Raw genomic sequence first — 18,900 nt, 5'->3', positions numbered from 1 at the left:
CAAGGGTTTTGCAGTCAAAGTAACCTTATGGAGCAAAGGTGGACCATGTCCATCTTTCCTTTTCCTGAGATCTGGGGAAAGGTCAATTGTCATAGAATTCAGCAAAATTAAGTACACTGCTTTTTTCCTTTTCCCTCTGTACATTCTTTAAAAATAAGCTGTGATTTGGATACACGTACAGCAAAACTTGGACTCCTGTCAACTGTGGTTACAGCATTACTGAACCATGGTAAAGGTAGCTAAGAGCCATGAAAGAAGCTCACTACCTGTGTTTTCATTTACCTAGAAGGAATCTTGATAGCTTGCTGATTGTGTTTCCTCCTTCAGCCTTTTCATGCAGGCTGTTTTTGCCAATAGCAGATACTCCCTTTCCTAGAGCTGGGACTGGTACCTACTTTGCAGTCTGGACAGCAGCACTAGTGGCTCCAGTGCTCTAGACATTAACTTGACATTGTTTGGTATAAGAAAAGGCCACCTGTAGGCTGGCTATGCATGGGGTTTACAGGCTCATCTCCTTGTTCCTGACATCCATTCTCTTACATCTTCAAGAGAAGGACAAGGTGCATCAGCTGTTGTTTTGGATCATAGAGAACAAATCCAGAGTGTGCATGTGTGAATAGAAGTTAGCAGGTTAAGAATTGATGTCTTCCTGAGTCAAGCTTGGGAGTTGTATTTGGGAGAATACAAAAGGCAAATGGATAGAAATGGGTTGCAATTTCCTCCTGGTGAAAATTTTGATTGGGACTGATTTTGCTGTACAACAGTGCGTGGTTGAGAAAGTTTTTCTTTCTTCTCTAGCTCTAGAGGATTTTTCCTCAGAGTAGTAAGTAATGGAGAGAAATGCGTACTGTGAGTAGGAAAAGCACCACTCCTTGCTTGCAGAATTAAGGCACAAACGTAAGCATGTTGCAGTCATCAAATTTCCTAGGTCTGACTCAGCCAGTGTGTGTGACAGGGATAGAATGCCACTTGGTCATTTTTTTCAGGCAATCCTCTGTGACATGAAGTTTTCGCTAGAAATTTGTAATATATGATTGAGCAATTAGCTGTGAAACCAGCCCTCTTAACCAGCAGGTGCTTTTGTATTGGTCTCTTGTGTATTTGGTAAATGATGAACACCCATGAAATTCTGTCAGCTCTAGATACAGAGGCAGCTTTCACTGATGTGTAGACAAGGCTTGATGCTAATGCAGGGGCAGTAGTGGTGCCTGCTTGGTGGGTATCCTGATGTGGTACCAGTTCTCTAATGGCTACATGGGATGTAGGGGTAGTAGATCTAGAATATGCTTGAAAAATTAAGCAAGTAGAGCAATTCCACAGCAAATACTTTCAGCATAACTCCATTGCTGCTGTAAGTGGCACAGTGTGAACATCAACAGAGTATCATAATTATCTCAGAACCATCTTTTGCAAAGGGTAAGCAGCTGAGGGTGAAAATTACCCTTAAAAGAAAACCAATCCCATTAGGTTAAGAAATGCAGAAATAAGACACAGTCTTAACTCTGCCCTGTAGGGAAGCCAAGAAGAGAAATGTGGAGCAGCACAACCTTTATGTGACTTTAAAAATCAGTTTAATCTAATTTAGGACCACAAACCTTAAAATGCCTTAATCACACTTATTTGGTTATTGCACAGACCATCTAGCATCCTTGTTCAGCAACAGAAGTCTTATAAATGTTACATTGAGCATTAAATACTGTCTGATTTCTGTAGCTTTCTGTTGGCTAATAAATGCTAGTGAAGCAATATTTGCAGAGCTGCCTGTGCACTGCAGGGCCTTTGCATCCTCATAAAAAATTATTTGCTCAAATATTTTTTTGAGAAATAAATGTAAGCTGATGTGTAACTCCCCCAGGAAATTTTCCCCTGTGATTGCCACCATGTGCTACTGTTCTCAAATCATTTTCAGACAGAGATCTCAAGTTTGTTACAAGAGGGTATTAGTAACAACATTATCTCCTTCGGCATCACCTATGGCTGTCACAAAGAAAGTTATCTGATAGCCATATGAGCTAAAATAATTTATAGGAATATGCTCCCTTCTGCATGAAAATGCAGCTTGTCATGCTTGTCTCTCATTTTTCAGGAGTGACATCCCAAGGAAGTTGAAAAAGAATCCCAGAAAACCTCTGGACCTGATCCCAGCCCTCTTGTCTCCTCCTGCTTGGTATTAAGTACCTCTGAGCCAGGTAGCTGGAGTGATTTATTTGCTTATGGTCACACACATCACTTAAGGATCAAACAGTTGTTATAACCCCCCTGCTCATTGCAGGGGATTTGGACTAAATGACCTTTGAAGGTCCCTTTCAACCCAAACTGTTCTATGATTCCATGACCACCAGTGTCCCTTTTAAGATGTGTGCATAGCAATTGCTGTCATTGAAGTCAGCCAGGCTGATAGGGAGGTGTGAGAGGCAACAGGGCTGGTGGAGGAATGGCAGCCTTCCTTATGCTTTTTGCCTGGCAGACAGGTCATCATCAGAGCTCTTCCCAAGTGTCAGCAGGCTCCTGGAAATATGTCAGATGAAGTTTTTAAAAGGGAACCCCCTTGTTCCCTGCACTGGAGTTAAATGCCTTATGGAAACCCGGTATCCAGAAGCAGGCAAGCCTTCATCAGTACAGTGAGATCCTGGTGACCATTACAAATATTTGCTGTAATGAGTGCTGAGCAAATGTAGGCCTTGTGATGAGGACAGATGCATTATGTTCAGCGCATATTCCAGTGTTCCAACCCTATGCATGTGGGGGTTGTTGGTGTAAGGCAGCCACTGAGGGAGCAACAGTGAGTTGCTGGCTGGGTGGGTGGACCTGAGGATGTCAGGTGAATCTCTGCCATGGAAAGAACATTGTGAGTTGTTACTGATGGAGGGGAATCTCTTTCTATGTGGCTAACTGCAACAGTAGCATGGAAACTTTCCCTGTTTCACAACAGAAATTGCCTCCTTGTTCACTTTGGGCAAGAGGCTCTAAGGACTTTACTTCTTCCTCATACATCTGTTCCCTAATCAGGAGGGACAATGAAGAGTCATGCTCCCATAGCTACTTCAGTTTTGGTGGCATGCTCAGCTCCCATGTGGGTGAGCACAGGGATTAAGCCACAGCAGTGAACAGTCAAAATGTTCTTTGGCCACTCCTGTGCTCAGACCATTCCCCATCGTCTCTCCTGGCTGTGACAGTCTTAAGTGGAGAAGCGGTAACAAGTTGTATCTCCTCTGCCAATGTCTATGTCTTTTGACAATGTCTTTATGTTTCCTCATTTTACTGACAGTGCTGAACTAACCAAAATAAAAGGCAGTCAAGGGGTAGTCATTTAAGTTCCTGTCTTTGACTGTCACAATTGTAGAGCACCAAATCTGGTAAGCAAGGAGAAATCATATCCTTGTTGTGGCAGTGGGACCAGGCATGTTGGAAACAAGGTATTCCAGCAGTGTCATTGAAATAACCAGAGTTGCTGCCAGACTGTGAGATAATTTGGTCGGGAAGGTGAAATCCTGATTTGATCCGAAGCCTTTGTCTGCCTGGCTTCTGCCTGTAACCTGGCACTTGTAGACCTTGGTTGTATAAGGACTCAGTTGACACCTTGCTGGGTGTAGCAGCCTGTGGGGTTCATGGTATGTGTCTGAAGCTCTGGGCAGCCCTTGGCTCTTCAGAGCCCGATTATGAACTGAATATATACTCCATATTTGGGCTGCATATTTACAGGCCTTTCAGTGCTTGGACTGTGATAAGTGGGAGGAGGCCCACTAGAAATCTACTCAAGCAGGTCTAATTGTACTAAATAGAACGGCTCAGCAGAGTGGAAAATAGTCCTCATATATCTACCCGAGGAAGATAATGACCTTTTAAATAACAGAAGCAATTTTATTTCAATACCCCAATTACTCTGAACTCTCAAATGTCAAAGTGCTGAGCACTTTCAAAATAACTTAATTTAGACATTTATAGCACTTAGACACTGCTAGTTTCTTATCTAACCTAATTATGGGTTGTAGAGGAAATTGCAAAGCATCCCAATTAGTGTTATTTTTTTATAGTGATACATAGGAGTGGCCTTTGCCATTTGCTGTCGTCATGTGCCTAGTGATTTACTAATTTTGTTTTTTGAGTTAGTTCCCTGGCCACAAAGAGCTCGTCTGTCCTCTGGTAGCTCATTAAGAGCAAGCAAGGAGGATGTAAAGGTAGAAGTGAGCATAGTTGTGTTTACCTGAGGGATTTGGAGGACATATGTTCCTGTGAGAGCAGAGCACTGTTGCAAGGCAAGACCATTTAAGATGTAGAGATGCCATATAGCATAATAATGACTGACTGTCAATCTTGTTGATCCTCTCTGATCTGAGTACTTAGGCCAGGATTCTCCACTTACTTGTCTCCCACAGGACTACTGCAGGAGAATGAGATTTGTAAAGCTGCTTAACAGGCTGCCTGAAAAATCCCTCCACAGACAGTGCTGAGCAATTTCCCATCTAGTTACTATGCACAGCAAGCAGAATTGGGGAAGGGAAAATGGTATAGCAACACTGAGCAGTATCCAGTGACTCCTTATTTGCTTTCGTGTAAGTGGAGGACACATGTCCAGTTACCATGTTTGCAAGTGATAACTGTTGCACATCCTCATGTGTTTTTTTCCCTGTACGTGTTACATGATGTGGTTTTGTGGTGTGCTCCCGCTCAGTGTCAGGAGAGAACTGTTAGCAGTGAGAGCAGTTCTTTGAGGCCTTTTATTTTCTGAGGATAATCCAAAAGTATCAACAGCTAATTTCTCAAAGAAAGTAATGGGGCTGTAAGTAGCTATGTACTGTAGCTGCTGTTAACTGTGCCCAAGACCATGCCAGCCCAGAACAGGAAAGCAAAAGCCCCTAAAGGTGATCTTGTCTTGTGCAGCTCTATGTACAGAGCCCTAATGTACTGTTGTGTTCTTTTTCAATTTCTCATGGTAAAAATATTGTTGCAGACAAGATAGATAGGATTCTAACATGGCTTAACAACTCAAATCTAATGAAGTTTGAGTTTGACTCAACAGCTTGCACTCAAGAGGGGCACGGGGAACAGGCACACAGGGAGGTAAGAAATCCCTTTCCTCAGAGGTTTATTTCCTAGCCAGGACAGGAACCCAAGTGAGTTTGCCTGGGGACTCAACCTCCTGCTTCCTTGGTGTAAGATGTGGAAGAGTCCCAGGTCCTGCACAGCAGGGAGAAACGCAATTGCAGTAACTAACTGTGTTATGTACTAAAAGGAAAACCTGAGCAGGTCTCAGTTGGAGACTCAAAAAGGGTTAGTATCCTTTTTGTCTGGAATAATTTGTTAATCTTTTCCAGCAAAGTAGTGTTGGGAATTAGTTGTTCTTTGCATGAGGAAGGCCAGACAGAACTGAAGTTAATTCTCTTTTCAATATTCCTTTCAATACTCTTCAAATAAGGAGAAGGCTGTTAAGGGGGGAAATGTTCTGTATGTTTACTGGAGAAAAGGCAATGTTTAGGGCTGTGGAAATGGGTGGTAAGAAAAGCATGGAACCTTATCACTGTAAGTGTCTAAGAGGTTAGACCAACCAGGCTACCAGGGTAAGTCAGGCTGAGCTGGTCCAGCATTGAGATGAAGAGATAGACTAGCTGACATCTCAAAATCTGTCACAGCTCCTTTTTCTCTTTTTCCTGAGATAAATCACACAAACTCTGAGTCTTCTGTAGGTAGTAAAATGGAGTGAAACCAAGTGGTGGAACAAAGCACAACAAATGAGTATATTTCAGATTGCTACATGAAACTCAGAAGAGTAATTGTTATGCAGTGGAATGTAGGGATTTTATACTTTACCCTGATGGATTAGACTGAACCAAAAAAGATCCTTGCACCCTGATGTCACTCACCAGAGGTGTTTAGGATAAGTCCTCAAAAAGTGGAATTTGACCTACAAATCAAACATCAAATGAGACCTGACATGGTCTGAGTCCTGCTGTGCCACCAGAACCTGCCCAAGCCTTGGCTGAGGACACAAGTTGAATGAACCTCTTAATGAAGAGAACCCCACAATTATGTTACAGTTACTCTAAAACCAATAATTTGCTTGTAATTACAGAGATAATGTCATTCTGACCACACCTACCAATTAGAAAGTTGTAATAAAGAGTAATAAAACACCTTTGCCTTGGGCTGCAGAATCAACCCCCACACAGCCCATGACACTAATATGATTTACTCCTATTTGCTGATGGAGGATTCTGGTAATAAAATTTAATGTGAAGGAACAAGGTGCATTTAACCAAAGCTGTAAACATCTCTAATTCTATTTAAAGCTATAGAGTGCAGTACATTAACATTTAACAATCTGCTACTAAATTGGTGTGAGACTAATAGAGCTGTATTTGTTAAAATTTTAGCACTAGGCCATGTTTTACCAATGACAATGGAAGGAGTAACCAAAATAGTATGACTCAGCAGACTTCAACTGCTGCTTAATAAGGTATTAAGAGTCTTCATGGGAGCTACTGTCATAAAAGAACAGTGGACCATATTCAGCTCCACTGCTGTACTGTTGAAGACAGAAAGAGTTAGGCTCGAGAGGAATTCAGCCTTGTGTTTCCTGTTAGAATGAGCTAAATCCAACTTATACTGCATTTCTCCCACTAAAGCACATTATATTCAGTGAAAGATTCCTCACAGTCGTTCCAGTGAGTTGCTTTGATACTTAAAGATGTACAATTAATTGGGAGGTAAATGATGACGCCTTTCTTTCTTCAGTCATCTGATTTGACATTATTAAATCTGGGTGGACACTGCATAAGAAAATGCATAGGAATGTCTGCTCAGGAAGATGGGCATTCTCTAAGTAGTATTTTTGGCTTCCTTTCACTCAGCTGATCTGCTGCCTTTCAGGACTTGGCTGTCATCTGAAGTTATTCACAAATGGAAAACATTTTAAAATAATGGAATTTTCTGCAGAATGAAAAATTCAATTCCCAGCCACTGGGATTGTCTAAATGCTGAATACAAGATAAACACATAACCTTAAATTGTTTCCTAGCAAGCAATAAATCCTACATAGACTGAGAGAATCTATCTCAATAAAAAAGGTAATTTATTTAGCTCAATTAACTATTATTTGGGGGAATTACATATCAAACATAAACAAGAATATATAGAGTATTAGTACACAAAGAATGGTATTCATTAAAATACTGGGCAGAAACATACAGTAGAGGACTTTTCTGAAGAACTTTAGAAACTTTAGAAAGTTTTCACGACTAAGTGGCCAACTCATTAAAGTGTTGGGGTTTTTATTAATTCCAAAGGAATCACTAGTAAGTTATATACTTTTCTAAGGCCTTCCTTACAGATGTCTGCATAAGAGATGTCCTCTCTGAATAGTAAGTCAATCTGGCTGTTCCAAAATTGATCCCTGATTGTTTGATCAGTCTTTAGCACCAATTTCTTTTTGATCAATGAGTTGATTGCTGCCGTCACTTGAAGTCCATCACCACATCCGAGAACAAGGAAAAATATTATGCTCTTTTGGTGGGTGATTAATCTCCTGGGATAATGAAAAGATAAAACAAACATTTCCTTGACAGCTCAAAAACACAAACATTAAACATGCAAATAATTACTAGTAAACCTATTGATTAGTGGCCTTTGTTTGGAAAGAACTGTTTTGATGAAGGACTAGAGTTGGAATTAGTACTGCACATAATGACCAGCCTGACAAGCTGTTCTTACATTTCTATTTTTTCATACAAGAGATTTTTATCTAACATGGAAGCAGGTGACTGCATTTTACTTTTGCACATCCTGTCTCTAGAGTAGAAGATTATGTATGCTGCCCAATCTCTACTCCCATTCAAGAAAGTTAAAAAGCAGTTTATACAGACCCTCTTAAAATGGTGAAACCCTCCAATAGGTAGCGGTGTGCTCTTTCCCTTTGTTTCATGTGCCCATCCCTGCATTGTCACCCTGCCCTCCTCTCCTTTGCTCCCATGAAGTAACAGGAGTAAGGGCATGAGTGTTCCTGCGATGGCTCCCAGCTGTGCTCTGAGCCCTGCTGAAAAGTTGCTGTATCACTAAAAAGGCCTGGCCTGTAAAGGAGGAAGCAATTCGGATCACCTTGGTTAGGACTGCAAAACGCAAGGCTTGCAAGTGCTACTCCAAAATCCACACTGGATGCTGCTGAATGAGTGGACTGTGAAGGGGGTCCATCTCAGACCTGGAGAGGACCTGGCACATGCCAAGTATCAGATCTCCAGAGCCCGATGGTGAAGAGCCCGTGCTTTTGCATCTCCATTAACTCTGTAGTTACTCAAGGGTTAAAGCTTCCCAAGTGTTTAAAGATGTTGAGTACCCAACTCTCCCTGAACTTTGGTGGAATTTGGGCATTGGAGATTTAGGAGCTTGAAACACCAGTCTAGCTATCCTTCATGACTGAAATGCCATGGATGTCACAGAATTCCCCATTTTCTGTGAATGTGTGTCAATGGAAAAGCAAGAATACCTTCTCATTTACTAAGGTGAAGAAAGAGAAATAGTATTTTGTGCAGGGTGTTAACGGAGTCTTCTCCATACTAAGGAGCAGCTGTGTGAGTTTTTCCTGTAGATAAGCAGTTCAATGATGCAGGCCACAGGAAGAAACTGTTGCAGATTTTGGAGCACCAGTCTAGGTCAAGGCCAAAACTGTATCATGGTTCTGTTGAAGTCTTTTACTCTATAGCAGATTTTTCCTATTCCCAGTTAGAATTTAAAAAAAAAAAAAAAAAAAAAAAAAAAGAAAGACAGAAAATCCTGGAAAATGTTCCTAAGCTATAAATATTCTTCCTCAAATCATTTGGGTTTAACTGTGAATGTTTCCTTTGGATTATTCTGGAATGTTTGACTTCAAGCAGTAACAAACAACTTTACTAAAAGTAACATGAGCTTTTAAAATCAATGTCATTTAGAAAGATAATTTGAAAATATAGAAACCAACTCTTTTGACGACTATTTCTGAAGGGGGCAGAGAAAGTAGAAAAAATAATTTTAACTTTTTTTTTGCTAAAGTCTCAGCTTTACTGAGTTAACATTCTCCTGATGGGAAAAACAGCATTCATTTGGTAAATTTCCTGGTCAGTGGTTTTTGTCTTCAGAAGCAGGCTGATATGCATGGATCATGCCACTAGTACTTCTGAGGCTTGCTGAGATGTCAATATTTGAAGCTGGACATGTCACATTGGCTTCAAAGATGGAATAATGTTCAGTATTGAAAATGTCCCAGGTAGAACTTCAGTCCATTTTAAACAGGGGGGCTGAACACTACGAAGGGTGTCTCTGGGATGTCAGTTGTAGACCAGCTGCTTTTTCTATGATTACTTTCAACTACATTTTGTTAAAAAGTCTCATAGAAAAATAGAAGTGAATGAATGGAAGTAAAAAAATAAGGACATTTGTATGATTTTTATAAATAAACAGCACAGCAAGAATTAAATAGAACACAGGCAAAGGACATTTATACAGGCATGAACTATTACAGCTTGTTCTCCTCAAAGAGTATCTGTGCATAGACTGTTGTACTGGGAATGCCTTTGGCTTCCTGAATTGGCTTCATAAGTTCAAGTTCAGCGTACGTTAAATTCTCCTCTGTGATTTTCGGCTAGGAAACAGAACCAACAAATTACAGTTATAATATCATTACCACTAAATGTATAAGAAGCCTTAAATATTCTATAGAATAGGGTATATTTCTTCCTTCACATGTTAATTCTATTGTGTTGTTAATCAGTTTAGTTCATAGAAGATGAAATAAAAATAGTATTTAAAAAGAAACAAGAAATAGTAAGATTTTCAGCTTCGTTTCCAATTTCTCCTTGTTTCTTAAATGCCGAATGTTTTAATTGGACAACTCAGATATTGCAAATTTGAAAGATGTGCGTTAGCAAAATGCTTGGCTTCTTCAATCCTAATTTTCGCAATTTAATTTTAGTTATTGCACAATTCATGATTTTAAATATATATGGCAGATTTGCTTCCCAGCTGTAAACCTTGGGCCAGTTACTTCTCCACTCACAGTACCTCTCATTATGTTTGTTAACAGAACCAAAAAATGCATTAAAGATATGCAGAAGAAAGCAAAAATTGATAGAATTGAGCTACTGTCATTCCAATGGGATTTTGTCAATTTTTTTCATGCTATAGATGAGTGCAGAGTTTAAAACAAAAGCCATAACAGCAAAGCCATCTGCTGTATTGATTGAGGTTTATACTTCAGACTATAAAGCTTAGCTAAGAGAGACATTATCAAGAAAATTTACTGAACAAATTTCATGTGGGTGACAGAAGAGTTGCCTACTGCTATTGGGGACTTCATCCAGAACTCAGAGTGGTGCCTTAGAGGACAAAACTCTTCTCTCTTGTTCTTTTGTGTGTGTGGCTTGTTAGTTGGGTGTGGGTTGTTCATATCAAATTCACCTCAGAAAATGTAGCGACAAACTCAAGAGTTGCTGTGGAATTCTATATGGAACTCCAGTACTGGAAATGGATTTTACTTCACCTGTGGAAGATTAAAGCCTGTGCTCCCTGAAAAAGGGTAAAGTGCTAAAGCACTTTGCATGTGAACAACTAGGGAATTTGTTCTCTGATCTTCTTGGATACCACATTCTAGCTGAATATAACAGTTGTCAAATTTAAGCCTAAATGGGACAATTAAAACAAAGCAAACCAAAACCATTCCAGCCATGTAAATTGTTGCAGTCACAAGACTATACCTAAGAAAGAAGGTTGCACCTCTGAGACCAAAAAAGTCTTTGCCAGTTGTTAAGTGAAAACTGACTCTAAGCTCATAAACCAAGATTTTTCCATACAGCAGTTAAATGTTATAATGAAAAAACTGACATTTTCTAATGCCAAGAGTTTCCTTTATGCTTTATTTACTGCTATTTATTCATTTCTGATTCAACATAAATGATTCCTGTTTCCTTGACATGTGTTTGAGTAATTAATATGTTATCCTCTGGCTAAAAAGATAAACATCTAATATCCTCTGCAGTCAGTCCCCATGCTCCCCTGCTTCCTGTCTTTTGCACTGCCCTGAAATCCTCCCCTTTGCCTTGACAGTTGCTCACACTCTGCATTTCAGATTGTATACCTCTGGGTATATCAGTTTACACTTTTCCAGCATTAGTTTAATCTTCTTTTTTTCTCTGCAGATCTGATCCTGAAATACTTTGTGCAGCTGCTGCTGCTACAAGTGATGTAATAGAAGTCAGTTGATCTGTACACGTGAGTAAAAGCGTTTTGCGGGGCTAACTGCAGGACTGTAACCTTTGCATTTGATTATTCACACACAGTCTTCCCTCCATGCCCTTCTTGCACAGGTGGTCCTATTTGATCGCAGCTTCTGGTCCTCATTTGATGTCAAATGCTGCACCCTTGACTACACAGGTTACCTGCTTTTGTTGAATTACCTGGTGTAATGATGTAAATGGACTTCCTGTGGATCTTATATGCAATAGAAATAAAATCACATATTTCTTTGTTCATGTATTGGGACTGAACTAAACCACAGTGCTTAGAAAGACTTCTGTCCTGTCCTGTTAGAAAAAGCTCTTGATCAATTGCTCTAATACTTAACAAATTTTAAAATTCCCTTCTTTCTATCCTGAGAGCGTTAGCTTCAGTTTCTAAATATTTAAGTTTGTTAAGTTGCCTTTTTTGATATGTAAAAGATTCATTTTGGGATTTCAAAACTATATATGTCCATCTCTTCAGTAGGTAGTACAGAGGCTAAACACGGGAGCTAAGTTGGGCTGGACATCACAATAGCACCAGCTAATGTTGAAGGTTTTTTTCTCAGTGTATGACAGCACATCTAGTCTCTGTTTGAAGGTATTGGGAGTTTCGCTGCCAACTTCAGTGGGTGTCACCTCAGACCCTAAATGCAGAATGATATACTGCATGTGAAAAGCCTTCTAAAATGAATCTGATAGAAATTTACAATCTATTGGTTACTGCCAGAGTAAAGCACTACATTTCCTAAGACTGACCCAGTGCATCCTTTAAAGCAGAAATACTTTCATTGCTCTGTAGAAATCAAATGCTCAGGGCAAACTAAATCTGTGTATGCTTTCCCCTTTGCTGTTTAATTGTATTTCATGTTATGTTTCCATTTAGAAAATGCTGTATGTCCTAAAATAGCCAACCCAACGCCCAGCTCATGTAAATTTTAGAACTAAGATTTATGAAATCATATTGGCCAGGTGTTTTATTATATTATCTCAAAATTGCATTGTTTTCCAGTGTAGATTATCTCTTTATTCTTACTTTATTCTATTATGTTTGGATATGAAAAATAACACTAGATTCCCCAAAACAGGTCATTGGGCAGTAGTGGCTGATGTGTTGCTTTCATACATTTTTATGATGTTCCTATAGTAAACATAATTTAATAAAGCCAAAACACACTAAATAAATAATTGCATCTAGAAAAGCAATAAAACCAAATAAAATTAGTACTTTCATAAGTGGAAAAGGTACTTCAATTACTGCTACAAGCAACAGCACACCATAAAATGTGTAGAATAATTTCCCTTATGCATATTTCTAGTATGTAATAATTTGATTGAAAATATGAGGAAACACACAGGAGGTTCAAAATTGTGAAGGGTATACAGTTTTCAGCAAAGGATGCGTAATAACAGTGCACGAAAGCCAACACTATTCAAAGTACCTATGGTAGCCAGGGTTTTTTGCTCTTCTGTACTTCATTTGTCAACCATATGTTTAATTTAATCTTGCTGGTTTGTTTATCCAAAAACTTTTTTTTATCTTTTTTTTTCTTTTTTTTTTTTTTTTTTTTAAATAACAGGCAGGGAAAGAAAACTAATTCTACAATTCCATCTCTCATTTGGATTGGATAGTGTTTTGGCAGTGTAAACCTGGAATTCTGCCACCCCCTCCTTTTTGGAACAATGGTGTGACTATAATAACTGATATTATAGGTGGGATTGATATAAAGGCAAAAGAGGAAGACACAATGGATGACTGGCCACTCACCTCTCTTTCTATCCTGGCTCTTCATTTAGGCGGCCGTTGGGATTTCTATGACTACAACATCCTTTCCTGCAAAACTACATTGTTGTTCTGAAGTAATATTGAAATTATTTTTTCAAATAGAATTCTGATCCAAAGTGACATTTCTAGGTACAGTCTTTATATTGTATTTCTCTTTTCTCATCTTGGGATCACACACTTTGCAGAAATACAAATTAGGAAGACTCATCACTTTCAAGCATATCTTCTGGAAAATATAAAATAATTCGTCTTCCAGATTTCTTCCAGTTTAATTTTAGTTTATTCCAGTCACAGGGTTTCCCATGGGCGACTACATGGAAGAGTTCATTATATGAACATTTTTCTTAATAAACTATCTGCAAGGTCTATCATCTGAATATTTAAAAGAAACTAAAGTTTATATATGCATAGTTTTCTTTTTACTTGGTTTATCCAGGATGTAAATGTACTGGAAATTACCTAGCAGGGTTGGGTTTTTAATGAAAATTATTCTGACTTTTATGTCGTCATCACCAAGAATGTCAATTTTGCTCTTTCTAGGCTTAGCTGGTTTGTTTCATGGCAGTGTAAAGGGTGTTTATTGTGAGCACTGTCAGACTGAAAGTTCTTAAAGTTTAAACTAAGACCACATTTATCCAAATTTGTAATTAGGTGTGAAGAAAACAAGCAAATAATAACCTCAGAAATTTAACTTGACTGGAAAAACAACTAATGCCAGCTTGCACTCATGGACTGCTGCAGTCTCACTGTTCCATGAGAGCATCAGTGGTCCTGAAGATGATAAGGTGAATGTGAATTTTTTATTAAAAAAAAATAATAATAATCCCCAGATTCTAATTTACTATAAAAAAATAAGCAGAAAAGGGCTCACTTCCAAGTTCACATCAGTCCTAAGTATTTTAGCGACTATAGCTGCAGACATTTGCATTTGGAATTCAGCGTTTATATGATAGCATGTAATGGAATTTTTGTTTGGGATATGATGCAAAATTACATTAACATGCAACTAGGGCAAGAAAATTATGTTTATAGACAGAACTGAATTTCTGCCTCTGAGTTTTCTGGATTTAATAAGCATATGTCCCAAGTTCTAGGTCAGAACTTCATAATATTTTTAGTAGCTCAGATTTCCTGCAGCAACTCTTGAAAATGAAACCCCACCCTCACTGGCATGCCCTGTGCTCATGGGTGAATGGACTAGGTCAGCAAGAATAAAACCTTCCCAATTATGCATACATTTACTGGTCTGATTGCCAGTACATGGCAAATTGCCACCTCTGAACTGGCCACACTGTGCCATTTGGTGCACATGGTGGTGCCAGGGATATGCTGTAGGAAATGCAAATGGGAAAGGTAACAGAGTCAAGAGGTGGTGGGGAAGTTTGATCCAGTCTCTAGGAATTACACTTCTCTTCAGGATACTCCACAGCACAAAGCAAGCAGCCCTGCCCCCATGTCATGATGTAGCCCTTTCTTAGCAAGCACATGTTGGAACTACTCTTCCTTTCTCTTGCAAAGGCCAAACTTGGCTTTTTGGCCTTTTCCCTTTCATGTTTGAGAAACATCCTGTTTTATATTCAGCTCCACAAGAAAAATGTGGATACTGTTCAGATGACACAGCTCAGGAGCATCCTGTGTCACTGCCTGAGCACACTCACAAAGTGTCTATAAAGGGCTGTTCAGGCCAATTGGATGGGCTCTGGCCACATGGACAGATTGTTGCTTCCTTCTGCATGAATGCCCAGAAGGCAGGAAACTGCATACTGTGTCCAACCTAAGGATAAGGGGCTAGCCCATCTTCTTCTCTGCATATCTCCTTTCCATAAGTATCTCTTATTTGAAGCTCTGGGAGGGGATGGAGTATGGCTACCAGCTTGGCCATCACTGGAAGGTCAGCTACAGAGGTAAAGGCAAGAGTGTGCTGAAGCGAAGATTCAGCACATTTGGTGGACAGGCTGGAACTCCCTTGTCCAAGCTACCAGGACAGGGAGAGACAGCGCATGGTAGCATAGTCGTATTTTTCTAATATACACTAGAAAACTGCCCTCTCCACAGTGTATGGTCTTTCTTGTGCTGGAATCAGTCGTGTTCCTCAGGGCCATAGGTAACACTTATACTCAAACCCTACGGACTTCAGTGGGTTGGCTCCCTCATCGAGGTAGTAACTTAGGAATTGAGAAAATGCTTTTTTCTCTTTAGAGCTTTGGGTGTTTACCAATGTCAGTGTCTTGATTGCAGAAAGCAAGCCAGAGATTCCCCTGGAAAAGAGGAACTTCAAAAATTACTTCTGCAGACCTTCATGAAAAAGTGAAGCTAGGTCTGCAAGGTTAGTTATCCCCTAGAAATGCAACTGCTGGCCAGTAAGAGTGCTGAAATACCAAGGGAGCTATTGTCTTCTCAGTGCCAATGCTGAAAAATACAACATTGGAAAATAAGGACAGTAAGAAATATGACTTATAGTGGCACTATCAGTTAAAAAGGACAGGTTGACAGGTTCTTTACACTAAGTTGCCTATTTATTCATCCCTAGAGCTAAAAAATACTTCCCAGACTCCCTGGAAAAAATATCTACAACAACTTGTGAAGTCTCTTTCAGCATTACATCTAAATTTTGCTCTTGAATCCCACAGAAGTTATGACAACTAACTCAGGGACAAAGGTGATTTACTAAGTCCTGTTGAATGATTTTATTATAAAGAAACAGAATCCCACAAATCTAGGGCAGGTAGTGACTTTAAGGGCTGAACTAGTTCATCTTCCTAACAAAATTAAAAATATCTGGCAGAGGTTTGTCCAGCCTGTTTTAACAGCTTTTGGGGAAGAGCACCCTCACCTTTGCTAATGCTTGATTGCTTTTACAGTTGCAGAGATATTCTTAGATCCAAAACAAACATTACTGGAAATATGGCTGATTTCTTATCCTTCAAAAAGGCCCAAGGACGTAATTAAAGGTTTTCAGTTTTCTGGTGACACTTTGATGACTCCAAATGTGTCGTCACAGAAAAATCATCTGCTGTGGGATTTTGTAAACACATAGGTCTTGGCAAGAGATTTTATGTATTTATACAAACTGTTTCTTCTTGTGGGTAGAGACAACAACCTGTGATCTGAATGGGAAAGTAGGCATAACTCAGCAGTTCTGAATATGTTGTGTTCTGAGTGCCAACCTGAATGTGTAAATTATATTCATGATCCTATAAAAACCTCACATCCTAAGGAGAGACTGAAAAAAAAATATGTTCATAATTTCTTTGTTTATCATATGAACAATGTTACTTGAAGTCTGTGGAGATCAATGATGCCTTAAGAAACTGGCAACTTAAATCATCACCTATTGTTACATGTTGTAGAAGAAACAACTCTTCTAACAGAGGGTGGCATAGCTTTTCATTTAAAATCATCCAGGAGAATGGAAGACTTGATTGTTTCTAGATGCAGAATCCACAAATTACTGAAAAAATGTATTTCAGTTCCTTTTTCTTTCTCAAGGAAAGGGCTGATGGTACCGAGAGGTTAAAACTGATGAGGAATCATACTAGCTGTGCAAAAAACTGACTAATCTACCTTTCAATTATAGCGATCTTGATGTATATGGTATAAGACTGGTTTGAATGATATAGTGTTTAATTGTAAGATGAAAAGGAAGACATGGAAAAAAATCTGTCCATTGGGTACAGTCTTACAATGTGTAAATTTGGTTCCAGGTTGATGTGGGGCTGAAGCTGCAGGACAGCAGGCTGGAGCATCACTTAGAATGCATGAATTCCCCAGCATAAAAAAACCCCAAACCACTTCCTTACATGTCACAGCTCTGATGTGGTAATTAGACTGCAGATAATCCAGTTGCACATCTAGACCCTTTCATAAAGGGTCACCAGGGTCACTGCTTCAGATATACAGTGGATCTGGTTGATTTGTTGTACAACGGGAAATGCACTCTTGAAACATAAAAGTCGAAAGGATTTTTCAGGTGAAGGAAACTTTATTGAGTGTCTGTCTTCATTGTTTGATTCAAGAGTATACATCAATGTAGAAGACAGCTAAATGTATAATACTTAAAGTCTGACTTTGCAGAGTACATACAAATGATGAGACCAAGTGACAGCCTTCCCAGTTCCACACATGTCAAACCCATGTCAAGTTTCTGCTCCAAACAACACCCTTCTGCCTTCTAGACACAGCAGAAGCAGGGAAGCTGTCCTTTGAATGCTTATGAATTCCAGACTTTCAGACATGTTGCTCATTATAGAGTAAGCACGTTCAGTGCAGGGACTGTCCTGACCTGTGCACTGTCAGCCTGTAAGTAAGGATGGGATTTTCAAAGCACCAGAGTAAGCTTGACCTACTCATTTCTGTTGCATCTGTAAAAACTGGGAATATAGATGTATGAGCTGGCTTTGCAAATCTCAGCATAAAGCATATAAGTGGTGCCTGAAAAAGGAAGGCAAGCAGCACAAGTGCGTAATATTATGCTCTCACTCAAAGTTAATAAAATGACTTCCAGAAATTTCCCTCAGTCTTGGGTAACCATAAGCCCTGCCTGTTTCTCAAGTAGCTTTTACATCATCATTATCAAAAGAAAATCTCAGTGATCATATGGTGCCAAGTCACTAGTGATCAAATCCATACTGGCATAAACAATGCTGTCTATGTTGTATGAGCTGCAGATAGAAGGATGCTTCTCTTAAATAGCTCCACTATGATCACTCTGCTTCAGAAGTCACACAGGACCAATATGTGTCCTGTGGTGGGTGACAAGAGAAGCCAGATACACTCCAGTCAAGCAGTTAGTCAGTGTAGGAATGGCAGAAGTCAACCCTTACGTATGGCATGCTGTACACGTACAATGTGTTTGAAGAACTAAGACCAAGGGAATAATTTGTAATATAGGATGTATCTACCTGATTACTTATGTTAGTAGAAGCTGTATAAATCAACAGCAGAATGAAGAAAATTCCTGTCTTATCTGTGCAGGTATTCCTCCCTTTAAAATTTAGTGTGAAAACCATGAAGTCAACAAAAATTGTGCGTAAGTAAAAACTGCAGAATTTGGTCTAGCCTGAAGTCACGTCCTTTCCATTTGCTCCAGTGAGTCACACAGGAGCTCATAAGCTTGGTGGTGCAAACCTTCATGAAAAGACATCGAAACCTTTTCATTTAGATTATGTTCTATAACTGACACTCTTGGGCTATGACAACTAATCTCTAGGAGGCAATCAAAGGCTTACCAGAAAATTTGGTTGAGGAAGTATAAGATTTATGTCTACCAACTCAACGGGCTAAGTACTTAAGGCTGTAGCAGAACAGCCCTTAGAGAGTGGAATTTGTGGGCCCCCAGAATTTTCTTCTTCTTAATGACTCTCTGTGCTTCTTGCATGCTATAAAAAAACATCCCTTTTTGCATTTCAGTATCTCTATTTCCTTTGATCTGTACACATTTCTCATTGATGCTAATAGAGAATGACACTGACGGGGAATATTTTTGCAACAAGGGGAGCATAGAATTGTTATTCGGGCTAAAGCAAAAGCAATATGACTTAAGCAGACTTTTTTTAAAGGCTTTACTCAAGGCTGTGCAATTGAACATGATATTAGGCTTTCTCTCTCTCTCTTTTTTTTTTTTTTTTTTTTAAATTTTCATCAAGATTATGTCCATATTTTATCCAGGTTATTGTATTCTTGTAAAATTATACTGCAACCCACTCTAGCATGTTAACAAAAGAAATTCTCTAGCTTATTATAAACATCTTTCAAGAAACTAGAAACACATGTCCTCTGGAAATAATTTTGCTGGTATTTAGGTTATTACAAAAAATTTCCCAAAACACTGGAATTATTTTGTAATGTTTTCTTATACTCTAGCTTGTTTGCTTTGGT

General features: G+C 39.1%; 1 protein-coding gene across 1 annotated transcript in view; it reads right to left on the bottom strand.

Moving 5' to 3' along the window:
* Window positions 1-9,481: 9,481 nt before the first annotated feature.
* VSTM4 (V-set and transmembrane domain containing 4) overlaps window positions 9,482-18,900 on the bottom strand; it is a gene marked incomplete at both ends in the record, with an annotated part of 36,584 nt that continues 27,165 nt past the window's right edge. The window contains one exon of the mRNA XM_080347873.1: window positions 9,482-9,607. Within this exon, the coding sequence (XP_080203999.1) occupies window positions 9,482-9,607 (126 nt within the window). The remainder of the gene's footprint in view (window positions 9,608-18,900) is intronic.

This window comes from Nesoenas mayeri (assembly GCF_963082525.1).
Source record: "Nesoenas mayeri genome assembly, chromosome: 7".
NCBI classification, from domain to species: Eukaryota; Metazoa; Chordata; class Aves; order Columbiformes; family Columbidae; genus Nesoenas; species Nesoenas mayeri.
Note: the sequence above shows the minus strand (reverse complement) of the source record. Positions and strands in the feature narration are given on the sequence as shown.